At 44.4% G+C, this 18132-nt stretch overlaps 1 protein-coding gene across 3 annotated transcripts; it reads left to right on the top strand.

Moving 5' to 3' along the window:
• Positions 1-123: 123 nt before the first annotated feature.
• On the top strand, positions 124-18132 carry LOC144118344 (uncharacterized). 3 transcript variants are annotated; one of them, XM_077651293.1, is made up of 5 exons: positions 124-255; positions 13167-13318; positions 13400-13482; positions 14805-14894; positions 17884-18132. In XM_077651293.1, exons 1-5 carry the CDS (start codon positions 136-138, stop codon positions 18108-18110), a joined length of 672 nt encoding a protein of 223 aa, XP_077507419.1. In that variant the 5' UTR covers positions 124-135; the 3' UTR covers positions 18111-18132. The 3 variants fall into 3 exon arrangements, with proteins under 3 accessions (XP_077507419.1, XP_077507421.1, XP_077507420.1); XM_077651294.1 differs by lacking the exon at positions 124-255 and adding an exon at positions 11507-11698; XM_077651295.1 differs by lacking the exon at positions 14805-14894.

Here is an 18132-nt window from a genome sequence, read left to right as displayed (position 1 = left end):
TAAAAGCACGATCGCACATTCTTTTCCTTTGTGACAGATCCACATTCCGCGACACTTACTTTTATTCGGGGATCACTTATAGAGTATTTAAAAGCTCCGCGACTCATCCGGCAGCAAGAAACAGACTACCACATCATGAAGCCCTATCTGGCACTGTTTCTCGGGTGCACACTTACGATTGTGAAGTTTTCTAACGGGAACGACATACGGCTAACGGATGGCACGCCAGACCTAAGCGAACTGAACATCATCGAGGTATAGTTCGCGCGCTTTCTTTCTAGTTTATTGACAGCAGAAGTGGTCTTGCACATGCTTAAACTGCGTTGCCGCGGTGTTTGTGCCATGTTATGCCACAGCGCTGTAGCGAAGGCACCTGCACTTCGCGAAGAGGCGACATATGGGTGACGCTTCATATAGGCGCCTTCATGGCGACGTTTGCAGGGGCTGCCTTCACTTTGTTTCGCTCGAGGAAGCTGCTTTCAAGAGGGAACGCGACCGCGCATGTTGGCGCCAGAGCAGGTTTCAGCCTCATGGCGAAAATCAAGCGAAAATCCACGGCGATAGCGCCATCTGTTGCGCCTTTGGAACATGCATTTAGCGGAAAGTTCAGAGCGCAAGTGTAAGCCACGGCGCACAAAGAATGCGCCTCTTCGTCTTATGCCGTATTCCAATTGGTGATTCGGAGCTTCGTCCCGCGAAGGAGCCTAATGTCTGTCATGGTCCCATCAGAAATGAGGATCTGAATTCAAATCGTTTAATGAAACATGCTCCTTGAGTTCGCTAAGCGAGAAATTTTGTTCCAAATCGCCGATTGGAAAATGCCATTAGTGTGCGCTGTCTCTCATAAACTTACTACACTACATGGAGCAGTATCATCGCGTCGCAAAGACGACGAAGACGGCAAAATGAGAAATATACAAGCTACAAGCTAGGACAAGCGCTGAACTTCCAAGTGATTTTATTCGGCGGCAAAAGTCAAATCTTAAATGCATTCAGAGTTTGTTCCGTGTGAGGCAATTACAGTCCTCCAAAAACGCCAGTCCTCTTGCACTGACAGTGACGGCGTGATGGCACAATTGTCACCCGCATTTTGATATGAAAAGCCTCAATTATCTCATATTCAAGCATGTTTATTTCGCGTGGCCAAGAAACTTTCTTTCAAACGAAAGTTTGCATGTGTAAGCCCGACAACGAATGGCAGCATGTACGCTTCTGCCACCCCGCACCAGATTAAGGTGTTCACTGGCCCTATCACTAAAGCATTGGCCTGTTTTAAAATGAAAAAAAAGGAATAATAATAATAATAATTGTTTTTTTGGGGAAAGGAAAGGGCGCAGTATCTGTCTCATATATCGTTGGACACCTGAACCGCGCCGTAAGGGAAGGGATAAAGGAGGGAGTGAAAGAAGAAAGGAAGAAAGAGATGCCGTAGTGGAGGGCTCCGGAATAATTTCGACCACCTGGGGATCTTTAACGTGCACTGACATCGCACAGCACACGGGCGCCTTAGCGTTTTTCCTCCATAAAAACGCAGCCGCCGTGGTCGGGTTCGAACCCGGGAACTCCGGGTCAGTAGCCGAGCGCCCTAACCACTGAGCCACCGCGGCGAATGTAAAGGAAGAAAATTGCTTTTGAGGAAAGGAAAGGGCGCAGTATCTGTCTCGCATATCTCGTGGGCACCTGAACCGCGCCACAAGGGAAGGGAAGAAGGAGGGAGTGAAAGAAGAAAGAGCTGCCGTAATGGAGGTCTCCGGAATATTTCAGTCAGCTGGAGATCTTTGGCGTGCACTGACATCGCACAGCACACGGGCGCCTTTTACGTTTCGCCTCCATCGGAGCGCGGCCGTCGCGGTTGGGTTCGAACTGGGGTACTCTGGCTCAGTAGACGCGCGCCTTAACCACTGAGCCACCGCGGTGGGTAACCGATGTATATATCTTTTTTTTGCACCATAGGAGAATTAAGTACAAGATTTTGGTGACGCAATCCATGAATATCATGTCCTGCTTGATAGTCCGTGGTGCTTTATTTTTGTCGTCGTCAGGAAAATTTTTGTCAATTTGAATGAGCAGAGAAGACTGCAGTAAACTTGTAACAACTGGCAATCTTCTTAAGGTTGTCGAACATCTCTGAAGTAACAGAATTGTAGCGGCGCTGCTGCCGGCGCCTGCACACCCGACTCTGAAGCCTGAAGAGCGAGTTGGAGTGCTCGCTCAGTTCAGAACAGATTCGGCAACCGGCTCAGCCAGCAGCGTTGACGGCCTTCTGCACTGGCTCACCAGGCGCGGCTAGCGAGCCTCCCTCAGTAAATGAGGACGACTTTCCACCGAATCTATTTTGTATAGATTTATTATTCTGTCCCTGAACCGCTTTTTTTGCTTTGCTTTCTTTTACGCAAAAGGCTCTCGCAAATCACCGATATACTGTCTGGTGGGAAATCGGACGTTCATGAACGCTCGACTTGGTTATTCACGCTTTCCGATAGTTGGCGCAGGCATGTCTCTTTCTAAGGCGGCATTTAGGAAGTTCACGACGGGTCCATGTCTGATGATCTTTAAATGAGTGCTCTTATAAGAGAGAAGTTAATTGTGCGATCAAGGGTTGCATACCAACAAGCCTATGTCATGTCTGCTGAAGCCGCCCAAAGGGCGACTAATTCGTGGAATTTTTCTTCAGTGCTAAATATCCCCCAAAGTAATTCACGTGCTGCTTCCCAGCGGAAGACTGATGATACAGTTTCGTAAAGACTCTGGTCAGCAGCACCTGATGTGCACAGTAGGGAACTATGGAGCGATCTTTCGAAATGGTCTCTCGCAATGGTTAAGACATGTGGGTTTAGATTATGCTGAATGTTTTGTTGTTTTTAAAAGTGTATTATGCCTGATGCCTTATAATCGTGTAGCTGTTATTTCAGAACCTCTATTTGCATTATCGTGTTAATTATGCAACGTTGACTATTCTGTGAACAGTTTGTAGGCTCACTTTGTTTGGTGCTGGTGAATTAAGTGCGTAATTGTTTTTTTTGTGTTCGTGTGTGCAGTCTTCCGCCTTGCTTATTTTTGTTTACGTGGATGAATCCGACACTGGCTTCCGGCTATGAATTCGTTCATCTTTGTATATTAGTAGCCTGTATTCCTACCATTGACAAAATCAGAAAATTAAATATATTTAACGGATGATATGCATGCATCATGTGTGCCCCTCTTTAGGGCCCACATGTGCATTTCAACGTGCGATAATCTTTACTCAAACTACAACATCCAGCAGATTTTAAGACAGACGGGTGCTGTCTGTGCTATGTATTATCGTCCGTGTTTCATACTGTGTGCTGCTTTTAGGACATTTGTTAAAAGCAGTAATTCACGCTTTTTCCTGAAGTCTCAAGCTCAGGTTTTGAAGACTCGTCTCGAAGGCTAGCTTGTATACTGAGAAATCTTGAGTTTTTACTGAGGATTAAAGCAGGGAGGGTAAGGTGAAGTTAATGCTACTTCTACCTTTACAGTGAACAGAGCTTTGAAAGTACTTATGTCTATAGCCACACTCGGGCCCACTTTTTAAGTAGCCTAAGCATTCAGTGGCTTCTAAGAGCACATATTTCACTGGGAGCTGCACATACGCCTGCTGTTCATGTTGTTGCGCATAGGCCCTTCTCAGCAGCACTGTCATCAACACAGTTTTTATCAATTTTTCTCCTTGTACCAATGCAGAGCTCATAGTCAGGCCCTCTCATCTAGACTGGCATCCGTGCTTTTTTTTTTTCTAGCGAAATTTCTCCGCGCCAGTTCAGCTACGAGTTGATAAATGACGTGATTTTACGATGACATATTTCTCTTTCCTCATGCCATTTACATTAAAATTTTGCATTTCAGAAACCCCTATTTGCGAGCTCTACTTATTGGACAGTTACGTCGATAGCGGGCCAGAATACAGCTGTGAGGTGTTCTACAATAAGTCTTGTGCCCGACCGCATTTGATTTACAGCAAGGAGTGCAGGGATCCTGTTACAACGCCAATTCCACTCGATGACTTAACTACTGATCCTTCTTACCCCGACTATAATGAGATTTCAAATAAAATTGAGCGCTGACATTTAAGTGCTCAGTAAGATCATTTTGGCGGCACAATTTTCTCGCAATGCATGATCTGACCCTGACTGAGGCCCGTGCTTGCCCTACATCGCTTGTCGGGCCAGGACATATGAAAAGGGTTACCTCCAGGGCAGGTGTGGTGTGTATTCTATATCGTAAGTTTTTGTAATGGAGTGGAAAATACGATAGCGAAGTAACAGCTCCTAATAGTTTCATCAAGGCTGTAGATTGAGATGGTTAATAGTTATGAAATTTACCTGAAGAAATGCGAACTGGAGCAAGAAAACGAGGGCGAAACAATGGAGCTAGTCCTGTCTTTTGTGTTTCGCCCTTGATTTCTTGTTCCAGTTTGCGTTTGTTCAGGTCTATCTCCCAGTATTGTTTGGCCCGCGAATACGTCTACACAGCGCACTTGCGGGAGCCGCCTCCTCGCGGTTGCAGTTTGCACTCCACTGCGATATATGCTCTGAGATGGAGTACATGTCCGGTACTGGGCTGCCCAACTTGTCAAGTTTGAATTGTGGTGCCCATCATAATTTCAGAGCTGTCATGTAACCTAAATGAAGGAAGCATAAATATTGTGGTCAGGCACAAAAATAAGTTGAAAGTGCATCGAAGATATCTACCACCAACTCCATGCAGTGCACAAGGCGCACTAAGGGGCAAAAATGCATCTTGCCAGATCACTGAAGATGTCTCTTTCATAACACTCCTGACCTTAATGTCACCAAAAGCGAGTTTTACGAAGTGCAGGGCTCATGTAAGTCTCTCTGGAGAATGTCCAATCACACTCGCACAGATGCGAACCTTGCCTTGGGAGTTTTCAGTTCTCTAGGGAACGTTAGGTGGCCGGCCCGCCAAGCGCTCTCGTGCGTTTTAATAAATAAAAAAAGGTCAATAAATCAGCCTTAAATAGCAGTGCAAGCTTCAACAATACGGGCAGCCAAGATAATCATGAGCTCTAAAGCGCGGACTGTACCCTGCATGAACTGTTGTTTATTAAGGCGAAAGCCTTTAATGGCTCATACTGTCGTCCGTCCGTTCGCAGAGGGTGTCACACGTTTAACTCGGTAACTAAAAAAGATAGCAGAAAAAGAATGGTTACTTCAGATAGAGGAGGAAAAAATAAATTTAGAAGCCAGGTTTGATGACTGTAGAATAATTAATTATTTAATTATAGTGAGAAATGTCAAAATTTTGTCGAATTAGTGCGGACGTCGATATAGCCACGGGAATAGTGTGACGTCACATCCACTGGAAGTCGTCATGGCAGAGCGAAAATTGTCACAGAATGGTCGGGAAAACGTCAAATTTGTTTCAGATTAGATTGAAAAATGTGTAATTAAGCGTAATTACATTTAAGAATGATTTAAGGTGAACACTCTAATGGTTCGCTTACTCCCAATAAACATAAGTACCCACGAGAGCAGCAGATTGGACAGCCGTCGCCGTAGCTCAGTTGGTAGAGCACCGGAGGCGATATTCGGAGGTCGTGGGTTCGGATCCCACCGGCGGCATGGTTGTTTTTTCTGCTGCTTTATAAATAATTTTCTTTAAGGAATGGATTAATATAAGTATTAATATCCCACTACACATTAAAAAAAAAATTAAACATTCCCTTCTGCACCTTGGTTTCGGTGACTGTTGACTCCCTTCATAAGTTTATCAAACGAGCCCCTAATTTCCTTAACTTTGTCTGCTAATAGCTTAACGAGGGTCTCGGTTCTGGCAGTCTTGATGCCATAGGTAGCATAAGAGGGCTCTCGCACAGTTGCCGCCCTCGCCGTTAGATGACGTTCCACGTCACACTCGCGGTAATACAGGTCGTGCCACGTCCGCCGCTATGGACGAGGGTGGCGCTGGTGAACACTCTCATGGTTCGCTTACACCCAATGAACATAAATACCCACGAGAGCAGCAGATTGGACAGCCGTCGCCGTAGCTCAGTTGGTAGAGCACCGGACGCGATATTCGGATGTCGTGGGTTCGGATCCCACCGGCGGTATGGTTGTTTTTTCTGCTGCTTTATAAATAATTTTCTTTAAGGAATGGATTAATCTAAGTATTAATATCCCACTACACATTAAAAAAATTAAACATTCCCTTCTGCACCTCGGTTTCGGTGACTGTTGGCTCCCTTCATAAGTTTATCAAACGAGCCCCTAATTTCCTTAACTTTGTCTGCTAATAAGATCCCCTAAATATACATAATTTGGTGATAGATATAGCCACTGGAACAGTGTGACGTGTGAAAAGCAGTGGAACTTTCTGGAAATCTGGTATTGATTGACAGGTGCTGCGGTTTGTGTGATTGAGTGTCGGAGAAAAAACAATGCAAAGACCGTCTATGGCCACGCATAGTGCTATGCAAAAAAACGTCAGCAGTCGCCCTTGGGGCAGACGGTGTGTCAAGATGCCCCCTCGCTGCGCTGTGTCAGCAGTGGAACTTTCTGGAAGCGGCTTTCGCCTCTCAACACTTTAGTTGCCCAAGTGTCTCGGAAATTTTTAATCGGTTATGTAGTTGTGGCCTTTTGAAACTCTCCACGTCAGTTTTATTTTTGTAGATGCAATGAAAAGTCACTTGCCTTTGTAAATCTGCGTTCTCAGTTATTTCTGCCCGTACTCCATAATATTACCTGCAGCCTTTCATATAAGCAGACGAAGCGAAATGTGTTGTTTTCTCTAGTGCGTGACATTTGGAGCAGATAGCCTATCAATTCTGAAATAGTGGTCCAGTAATATCTAGCAAAAGCGTTTCTAGTCACGTCATCAGTTATTTCAGCGCTGCCGCCTAAACCCGTTACCCTTCCTGGGCACAACCTCCCTCTGGCACCAAAGAAAAAAAAAATGAAGGAAAGTGAGAAAAAAAAATACTGCTAATTGTTTGTAATAATTGTGCTTCACTGAAGAATGGTTTTACCACATCAGTGCAATGACCTCCTAGTTCCATTATTCTGTAAACTGTTCATTAAACTACCGGCATGTTTACTGAGCGTGGTAAGCTGATGAAACTTTTCGTGTGGATTTTTTTCTTTGCGTTAGGACGTGACACTCCTGGCATAGCATTGTTGCAAAGAAATCACGTGCTCTACTGCTGGGCTGTGCGTGACTTGTGAATGCTTTCTCTGAACTGAAATCAATCATGCGTAGCCCTCAGGCGAGAAGTTGACAAGCAAACAAAAAATATCAGTCGTGAACTGAAGCACTCTAGCCGCCTTTCGCGCAGTTGGAAGCCCCAGGAAAAAAGGTCTCTTGACATTTTTATTTCGCTTTTTTTTGTAGTCCTGTTCACGCATGGCAACCATGCGTTCCTTAAGTGATTCGCATAACATAGCTCTGCGCCTTCAACCACCGGGCTTGCAAGAAAAGCAGCGATGCTGCGTGCTTCATCATTCCATGTGAAACAATGCGTTTTCATCTTTCGTTCTTCTTTCTTCTAGCTATCTATTTTATGCGCACGATGCAAAGAAACCGAACCGCGGCCGGTTAACCTGCTTGCAATTCCAAAACTTATTTCTGAAAGGATAGTTATGATGATGATGATGAATTTTTATGGCGCAAGGGTATCTATGACCAAAGAGCGCCATGACACAAGGTACTTTCTTTTTCTCAACGTGGGGTCAAAGACCCATTTCCCAAGCATTTTTCTCTATAGAAGCCGTACACCAGGCAGGTAAAGTTTGTACCCATTGTATCATTGGTGGATACCCGGCGGCACTGGATATCAAACCCCGCACCTTCCGCATGCGAGACGGACTTCTGAAATGAAAGGATAACAGTGGCTCAAGACAATGAACATTACATCGACCGGCAATGCGATTAAATTATCGAATAAATTACGATGTGTTGCAGTAAATAAGTAGCAGGCCGCAGAATGGCAAGTCAGGCAGACCTCTCTGCCCTTTATTGTAAATAAACACACACTCTCACTCTAAAGTAACAACTCGCATCATATACTTTCGCGCAATTAAGACGTCGGCAGTTGTGACAAGCGTTGAACAGGTTGTGTATACATTTGTGGCTGACGAACCTAAATACATGTTGTGGTCCAGCCATTATTCACATTTTCAGCTTTAGAGGCATGAGCCAGTGAGGGATTAATTGGCAGCTCTTGGTGGCAGGGTTGATGAAATTGCATTGAATGCAAGCAAAGCCAAACCTAAGTTTGACTTCGTCTTTTTCCTTGTCTTGACATGAGATTATTACAACTGCCGCTCATGAGAAATTGTTCGTCGCTAATCACACTCATATTTCTTAACATGCGCTAATACATGTGCGACCAGAAAATATGGGGACCCTTAAGTCGTTAGAACTGCTCATGCGCGCTGAGCTTCAAAAGAGCGTTTTCCGAATAATTGTTTTTTATTTTATTTTACTTCGTTGTTCAGTGCAACCTGCTCATGCTCATTAGGACAGCTTTCACACGTGCTTGTCGAGCATCACCTCTCTGTTAAAATGCTAGCCTTTTCTGCAATGTCGCGACGCCTTTTTTTTTAGTTTGGTTTATGGCGGATTAACGTCACAAAACGACTCAGGCTATGAGGGACGCCGTAGTGAAGGGCTCCGGAAATTCCGACCACCTGGGGTTCTTTAACGTGCACTGACATCGCACAGTACACGGGCCTCTAGAACTCCGCCTCCATTGAAATTGGACCGCCGGATCGAGCTCGCGTCTTTCGGGTCAGCAGCCGAGCGCCATACCGACTGAGCCACCGCGGCGGCCTCCTTTTTTATTTATTTTTTTATTTTGAGCACTAACTCTCAAGGCAAAGCTTCCCGATAGTAGTGGCTGTCAACATCGACTGTCCAGAATCGCATAGCCTGTTATACGTCAGTGGTGCAGGCAGGAGCTTATTGGTTTACATTCTTTTTATGGCCGCTCCACCATATTATATGTCCAGAATCGCGTGACCACGCCATGTATTGTGCCTCGGGGCTCGGGTTCATTTCTTCGTCGTCAGGCAATGTGCGCGGCCGCAACAAGGCACCGCCAAACGGCTTGAAATGCAGCTCAAGACAACATCCTGAAATTAGCGCGTGGTGAGGCATCATGCGCACCTGAGCAGTAGAAGCCACAGCAGTTTTCATGAAAAGTCACCAGCGTACGCGTGGCACATCAGTCGCGTTGCTGGAAAGCCATGGATGTAGCCAAAGCTGAGCGTCGCGTTTCCGAGGCTGGAACGCTGCACGCATGCGACAGGCAAGAGCCACCAATGTGCGGCCAGTCGAATAGAAGACGAATGCTGCCAGGGCGCTGATCGCAAACGCGCTGCACAAGGTGCCCAGTTCCATGCAAGCACATTCCTTACACCATAAAGCACCCGTTGTAGCCAAGCCAAAAGCAAAATTTAATAGTCCAGCAACTCAAGAGTTGCAGATTGGAGGTTGAGGCTGATAGGAGAAGGCCTCTACAACACCACTGGTGTATCGCGGATTGCATTCATGCGTGGCAGCAGAATTAAAAGCAAGTGCAACAACAGGAAAATCACAAAGTGGACCACTTAGCGTTTATGATCCGAATTAGCACGCGTGAAATTGCCATTAGCCCTAATGTTTTAAAGGCGTGAGCATTAGAAGGGCCCTGTCAGGAAAACAAGTCCGTCGGCTCAGGCCGACAAGGAACGATAAAAGAAAAAGGAGCGGAACAGAAATAACCATCCCACTAAGCCACCACTGTAGAGCAGGTGTAGTCCGTGCAGCAAAGGAATACCGTAATACGTGGAGAGGGCGCCGGTTGCCGTGGGAACGGGCGCGGCACCGGGAAGAACAGTGGAGAGGGCGGAGCTGCGCCACCGCTACTTAGCATGCGTGGGCTATGCGCCACATGCTTAAACGAAAGCAGGCAGCGACAACGAGTAAAAGAATCAAACAATTCAAGAAAGCGCGTGTGGCTCGAGCCGTGCTCAAGCATTACCGTCAGATCGACCCATAGATCGCATGTTAATTTATTTTTGCGTCATTCAGTTTTCATATCTACAATACACCTTTCTGCGCCGAGAAAACTGTGTCGACACACTAAAGTTTACTAGCAAAATAGGGCGGCGGTGGGGCCACCTGAATTTTGTTTCTGGCTGAACGCAAAGGCGCCCGTGTGCTGCGCGATGTCATTGCATGTTAAAGATCCCCAGGTGGTCGAAATTATTCCGGAGACCTCCACTACGGCACCTTTATTCCTTTCTCCTTTCACTTGCTCCTTTATCCCTTCCCTTACGGCGTGGTTCAGGTGTCCGCGGCGATATGAGACAGATACTGCGCCATTTCCATCCCCCCAAAACCAATTTTATTTTCTTTGCCACCTTTTAGAGGTGTTGTTAGTGAAAAGAGCGCATTTCCTGTTATAATGCGGCATTACATTGGTGCAGGACAACTTCAATCTTTCCTCAGTGCTCCTTTAAGCTGCGTTATGTTTCTCTGTTTTTTTTACTTGTCTCCTGGCATCAACAACAATATAGCTTGAAGAAACCGAATCACTACGACAGCCAGCGCCATTGAGCCAGTTTAAACTATCCACCGTAGCGTCGGCAACAACGGCATCAGTATTCGTGGCAAATAATCACGTGTCTTCGAACGAACAACGCATTACGAACAAGCGTTTCACGAATGCCTGCACTCCTTTGAGAATAAGCTTTATTTCCTTGCAATAAGCGACGCCAGGCTGCTCCGCATACACTGGCAGCCTTCGCAGGTCCCTGGAGTCAGGAAAAAATACTTCATCCGTCATGTACCAACGCATAGGAATGCATCCTGTTTAGGTCTGTCGTCGCAAATACTGCAGGAATTTATAAGATGTTTTCTGTGTAGCAGCACTTTGGTGATGCACATAGCATTTGCTGAGCATTGTTCAGAGTGCGGGACACTTGTTCTCCGTCGTTTTGCGAATGAGTATGCTGGCATTTCACTCTCCCTTTTCTACCACTGGAATTTTCTGAAGCTGTTATATCTTGTGATTACAATTAAAAGGCAACAAAAAATTGCGATGCATTTAAGTAAAAAACGTCCGCGTCAAACAATTCAGTCGTTTGTTGAAACGGATAGATCACAACAAAACACCGCTATTTCGGCCCTCGTCAAAGAGAGGCAAGTATGGAAAACTAAGTGTCACGTGTCACGCATTTAAAATCTAAGTGTCACACATTTACAATCGCTGCTCAGCGCAGACCTTCGCGGATAGAATGTTTAAAGGCTTATGAATATGTTCACTGTTTTGGTGAGGTACATAAAACTGAAAGTAAAGATTGCAGCTAATGCATTATCCCGGTGGCGAAACAACTGGGACAGACAGGAAAGGCTGCAGCTAACAGAGTGCCTCAGATTGCGCAAAGGAAACAATTTTCCACATAGTCCGCTTTCACAGGGCATGAGCGCATGGTAACGATGCTCATTTCTTGGTGACACCTCTGCACGACGGGCCACTTGCCTCACTAAGGCGTTGTTCCTATTTAAAAGCTGGCCGATTCGCCCCGCTTCAAAGAGCACTCAACCGTTCGTCGACATGAAGTTATATCTGGCTCTTTTGTTCGGGTTCCCAATGATGGGAACTAAGCTTTCCAACGGAAATGACATAGAGCTATCAGATGGAACACCGGATATAAGCGAGCTAAACATCATAAAGGTACCGTGCGCATGTTCAACAAAAGTGTTTCGTGTCTTGTAATGTGTTTTATTTTTCAAGGTGGAATTACGTGCTAGAAATCATTGCCTTTTGACCTTTTCGTTTCTAGTCACTACTGGTTTAGCGTAACTGTTTCCCACTGCTCTCCCGGCTACGTAATTTGTACGCACATGTGTCTTGTTCTCCGTTCTCACTGATTAATATGCCTTGAGGCTAATATAGTTTGCGGATAAAATGCAGTATTGTCATTTCTTAGCTTCACAGACTCATCACCATTGCCACTCCATGCAACTGGTAAAACAGAGTACGTCTTTTTATATCAAATATTTTCAATCTTTGGGTTTATTTTGTTGCGTTATCACAAAAGTTAAGAATAAATTTGCGCCCCCCCCCCCCCCTGCACACGCATATACAGGGTGTTTCAGCTAAAATAATCTGAGGTCATAAAGATAAGTGGCAGAGGGCGTCGGGATGGAACTAAATATAGTATTGTTCGCAGTCACCTTGAGCAAGCACAGCATTTTTACGCGCAGTAAATTATATACATAATACGTAAAATTAATAATTAAATTATTGTAAACGCGGAGGATGCGCAAAATGTTTAAATCAGAAATATATAAAGCGCCGAAGAACCACCAGGCCACGTAATCTCCAGTGCGATAGTTTATGAAATTGTTTTTCGCGCTTTACACAAAGCAGACGTAATCTCAACGTGTGTAGCACGTGTGTTTTCTGGACAGCCTTCATATGTATTAACATAGTCCACAGTCGTGTTTTGCTTTGGGTTTTCAGTTGCTTCCTTGCAAACATAAGTGCTCAAAACAAAGGTATGCTTTTCAAAAAACAGCAGGTTTACGGTGTGCTTTGAGTCTCTACAAGCGTTTTAAATAAATATAATTGTTTACCATGTGAACACAGAAAGTTGGAGTAAGTGTGTAGGTAAATATGACTAAAACAAACCTGTTTTTCTAGCCGACAGCAACGGTTTTTTTTTTTGTTGGCATCATCCACGCAAGACAACCCATTTATCTAACCCTAGGCTCACGCTAGCGGGGACGCAGTTAAAGAGATACTGCAGACGCGTGAATGTACAAGGCGAGTACTCTCAAGTAATCCAGGCAGGTCTGAGCCATGTTGGCAGGGAAAGGTGCTCGCCTAATTATGCCGCATTTAGTCTTGCATGAAGCTGTTACTGCCATTCTTTGACATCACTGCAGGGAAATCATGTTATGACCAATCTGTAATTTTAATTTTCCCGTTTCTTGCCTTGGACTTGGGTTTCTCTCAAATTCAATCTCCCACGGTTTAAGAACCTTCATGCTGGAGTCGTTCCTGTCAGAGATTTATCTACTGATCAGTTTGCATAACCCCTAGATCCAGGTAACACTTGCGGTTCCAAATAATATGTATATGAACCGGCAAAAAAAAAACGCCGCGTTTAAATAGAAATTTTTTATTCTTCTTGCAGGTTTTGAACACCACTGAAAGGCTGTGGTTCTATCAAACTTCGCATACTGGCGAGGACACCACTATGTATACTTGTATATACAACACCATGAAGAACATCTCAACGGAGGAATACAATTTCACGCAAACGTTCAGGGAAATCTTTGCAGGAGAGTACGTATATATTTCTTTCCGACAAGCTTTTGTATGAGCCATCAATGAAGCCTACTTAAATCAAGCTCATTGCAACTTCAGACGGAACGTCTCCCTGACCGGAAAATTTCTGAAGAGGTGGCGCAGAGAGCCACCAGTGTCTATGTTGGTCGAGAACCCATATAGTGAGTATTTAGACGCTTCAGTGCTGGTCCACGTAATGTTGCAGCGGATACAATTCAAGAGGAAAAAAATGGGGCAGTAGACCACTCTGTTGCGATTTTTCCCCTGCAAGTAAATGCGTGAGATGATGCTTTTAAAGGGGCATATAAGTCACGAATAGTTTCCTAATCATGATGCTTGCAGAATTTCGCAACAAAGAACTAGCTGCCCATTTTCTTGTTCTACTTTGTGTCGCTTTTATCTTCGCAAAGCTAAAAAAGTGAATTTTCTAAGCTTTTCGGCTTCTTTAAAAGAAGCTATATTGCCTGTAATACTCCTTACAAGTGTACAGGGCCAGGCGGGCATTAAGTGCCGTGGAGGCCGTCACAAAAAGAATCGGCACTTGTCCAAAGTACGTTAACTACATTCACAAACTTCGAGGTATTTGCAGCCATAATCGTTTCCGGGGGATTTTAAATGGCAATGGAAAGATTGCAAAATCTCTCAAACCTTTTCTAAATGTGACCGGCAGTAAAGCTAAGCTTCTGGACTTTTTTTGTTCCGCTAGCGGTAAATCCTTCGACAGCTGAGGTGCGTAATGCGAAGAAGTTGATGTAAAATGCAAATATAGTACGCCTCACTCCGAAATATTAGTACACCTCACTTCGAAAGCGACCGATAAAAAGGAACCAAAACTTTGTGGTCTTATCACATTCTTTACATAATGTTTTTATTTGCCTTTATTTGTATTTTCTGTTTGTATTTCTAATTATATTTATATTTATTTACAAGAATTTATTTGTAGAAGAAAGCACTCACCTTAACTATATTGAAGCTGCTGAAAATAAATGAAATAAAGGCAAGCTAAGTGAAACAATTATAACTTCCCTTAATATAAGCCATGTGAACAAAAAGTTGGGCTGAGGTTTAGCTAAAGTGTTAAGCCTGAATATCTCGAAGCGAAAAGCTTCGTGGCGATGCTCGTGGTTTAGCTTAAGGTTTCATACGTAGGGTTGCAATTTGGGTATACCTTTCGCGCATGCGCAGCTGTGGCAAATATGTAGTGTGGCTCACACGAAGCCCGGTGTTGACGAGCCTAGTGAAGATTTTCGCTTCAAAAATAGGTCCAATGCATATTTTCGCGAACAGCCTGCAACCTATTACGTTCACGTGCTGCTGCCCACGGTAGCCGGAACGCATTATGCCAAGTGATATCGCAAAAGCAGCTGGAAAAATTTTGGTCCTAAACGTGTTTATAAGCTATTCGTGTGTTAAGTTAAGCGATTTGTCAGCTGCCTTCTTCGCACCCTACAGGCTACTGAATTCGTTATTCCTTACCTTTTAGAGCTGACGAAGCAACATACTCTGATGTTCTGGGATGGAAGAGGTTGTAGTGTGTTTTATGTGAATCTCTACAACAATATCGTGGCCAGGGGTAAGTAAAATGAGTAAGACAAAGTAACCGATGGAATTTCGTCGTTACTAGCTTGAAATGGTGCAACACAGTACCTGAGTTGCGGTGATGTTCTGCTCACATGGTTCGCTGATTCGAGAGGAAGAGAAAATGACCGCATCAAAAACCGTTCATTCTCTAGCCGCGGCGGTCTTAACAAACATCTTAGGACGTGCCGTTATACGTTTCCGCCATTCCTGCCAAAACTCAAGTCTCTCAAATAGTACTGGTTTCTGTTTAGTTGAGGCGAATTAAAAAAAAAATTCTCTGTATTTGTAGCGTCACATGAAAAGCGATGTTTCGACAGAACCGTTTTTGAAGCGTCGCCTCTGCCAGACTTTTCATGCACAAGATGAAAGGTAGGGTAAGATATTCGCCTATTCCGGATTGTTGCTCTACTACAGATGGCCCGCACGTCAAAACAGCGACAAAAAGGAACCTTATTGTGATGCCTCGCCACAACTTCCAAACTTTCCTATCAACCAAATGGCCTAACAGCATCTAGCGTAATTCAGCGAGCTTTCGAAGTATGACTGTGAGTGCGGGCAATAGCATCACCCATTTACAGGATTGTGATCACTGACTTAAGCAAATATATTTTGTGACAGGTTTACCTAGCAATAGAGCAAAAGCTACAGAGCCGGAGCACGCCTTGTATTGCTGCACAATATAATATAGAACCTGGTCCCAAGTAAACAATTTCCTCTTAAAACTTAGTACATTGGCAATACTTGCTATTTATGGCACATTTCTAAAATAAGTGCCAATTTCTAACGTTAGACAGCCATTGGAAAAACAGTTTAATTATTATACAATTTTTTAGACCGGTCCAGTTACAAGAAGTTGCCTAAGAAGGCGCCTGCTACAATAGCGACTGAGCGAAGCAAACACGCAGGGAGTAACGCGATGGGTGTCCAGGCTCTCAGCGTCTTGCAAGCAAACTATTTGGCTCAGTAACACAGTTACGGACGCTCCGCCTATGCAGCTTTCTCTTCATTGCCAAAAAAGTTGTCGCCGAGTGTATTAAATCATTCACAGCACTAAGATTTAATGACTTAAGGATAGAAATATGTGCGTACCACATCTCTCAGTGTTGAATATTGTGCATAATCTTCCATTAGCACACTCATACATTGTTGATCAGAGCCCTTGATGTTGCAGGTTTGAGATTTGCAGCACCCCATTCAGAACAGAAGTCTTATTGCAGTGATATTTTAATCTTTCAGCCATTCATTGCACAAGGTTTTAGTAATTCTAATACCATGAAAACCATCAAAATTACTGATCTTAATGAAGTTGAAGCAGCACTTCACAAATTGCTTTATATTTAAGGCCAACAGCTGAATTTTCGAAGTGGTATTGCATACCAGCTTTGTCTTCCTATCTGTGAAGTTGTTCGATGCAAGAAAACTTGCTTAATGCACAAGCCAGCCTCAAATCTGTTTCGCTCTATCATGCATTGCCTTAAAACTATCTGAAATGACAACGGGAAATCAGCTGTTCCTGGTTGTGACTGACCAGTAGTAGTTGCGTAATCATGTCCCGCTGGATGAAACCCACTTCATAACAAAGAAATGTCCCAAAAATCTCCTGTTAATCCTGCCTTGTGCAAAACCACAGCCAATTTCATCATTGAACTTTTTTTTTTTATTACGACACGACCCAACCTCTTGCAGGCCGCAACTATATTTACTCCCTCTTACTATGCGTTTTGCTGTTGCAACTGAACACTGATTGTCTGTTGTACAGAGGTGGGCACGGTTCTCTACAGCGTTCGAGAGGCGTGCGACGGAGAAAATAAAAACAAATTTTAACGCAGCTGCTTTACTAGAGGGAAGATGCATTTGCCTCCACGGTTTGCATGTCCCATCGCCTGCGCCCGAGAGCAAGTATTATCTTTATAACCTCAGAAACTCAGTATCTCCTTCAAGTTTTTGGTTCCTTTCCCGAGTAAAACACCGCTTGAGCGCTGTAGAAAAGTGTGCTCACCTCTGTACGAATTACATATACCGGGCCTACACCACTTCGTTTCCTTAAGTATCATGTCTGCCGTCTAATTTATGCTGCTATCTTCATGCCCGTTATCGTTGCACATTCACTCTTTTGCCACCACGTTTTGAGGTGTTCACAGTTTCCATTGCAGACTTTTTATGTGTTAAAAAGTCTCTTCCTCATAGCTGAGCCATCGCAGAATGCACTAGGTCTATTCTTTTCACTGATATTTCAAGGCTACTATTCATCACATGGAAATGTCTGACAAACATGCTGTTGCTCAGTTTATCCATCTTCTAATCTGTCATGATTCCTGTGTTGCACTATTGTGCACAAGAGCTACTTAGAAAAAATTTACCAGGCATTACACTAACTTATTTTGGTCCCCCCCCCCCCCCCCACACACACACACACATGCCTTATTTTCAAACCTACCTCTCTGCAGTGCCTCTTCAGATCTTCAAACATTTCCTGAAAGTGACTTCCAGAGCTATTCAATGATGCAGCGTCATCAGCAAACCAGAGCGTCATTAGCAAACCTATATTGCATACCCCCGACAGAGACCATTACTCGTCCCAGATATTCCTCATGGATTCGGCCCAGACGCGCGATATTATATTTAGGCGGCTGGTGAAAGCGAAGGTTCGCGTACGACAGACCGTTTCGTCGACGGCGGCGCCGCGTAACACAGAACTCTCGGATACAGCTATCACTGAAAAAAAAAAAAAAAATGCTTGACAGTACAGTGTCAGCTAGGGGCGGGATGAAATTGCTTTACTGCGCCATTTCGACAAGAGGATACGTCTTCGCAAGCAAGACCAATTGTCGAAACATTGGCTAACGGGCTGAGGCTCTCCTCCCGCCCATGGTTAACCTTGTGCTGCCAAGCATCCCGTCTACCCTGCTCTCCACGTGTTTTATGAAGGTTTATAAATTTACCGTGTCTCATTTCGGGTGCATCACTGCTGTGTTTTGCAGAGACGCCCATTTGCGAGATGTACCTGAAAGACAGTTACGTCGGCCGAGGACCCGAGGATAGCTGCCGGGTATTCTACAGCAGCAAATGCACAGCCTCGCATGTACTTTATTCGGAGAAGTGCAGGCTTCGTGCAACGACACCACCGTCAATTTACGAAGATACAAGTGCCGACATTAATTACGACCTATACACTCCTTCTTATGACACGAATGAAATCGGACGCTGATAAAAATTGTTTTATTAGCGTG

This window comes from Amblyomma americanum, chromosome 2, assembly GCF_052857255.1.
Source record: "Amblyomma americanum isolate KBUSLIRL-KWMA chromosome 2, ASM5285725v1, whole genome shotgun sequence".
Lineage (NCBI taxonomy): Eukaryota > Metazoa > Arthropoda > Arachnida > Ixodida > Ixodidae > Amblyomma > Amblyomma americanum.
Note: the sequence above shows the minus strand (reverse complement) of the source record. Positions and strands in the feature narration are given on the sequence as shown.

Bases quoted from the DNA above. Each gene is read 5' to 3' on its own strand.
- LOC144118344 (XM_077651293.1), top strand. From the start codon at position 136: ATGAAGCCCTATCTGGCACTGTTTCTCGGGTGCACACTTACGATTGTG. The intron at 13,319-13,399 runs GTACGTATATAT...TTGCAACTTCAG, and splicing joins AGGGAAATCTTTGCAGGAGA to ACGGAACGTCTCCCTGACCG. The intron at 13,483-14,804 runs GTGAGTATTTAG...CTTACCTTTTAG, and splicing joins GTTGGTCGAGAACCCATATA to AGCTGACGAAGCAACATACT.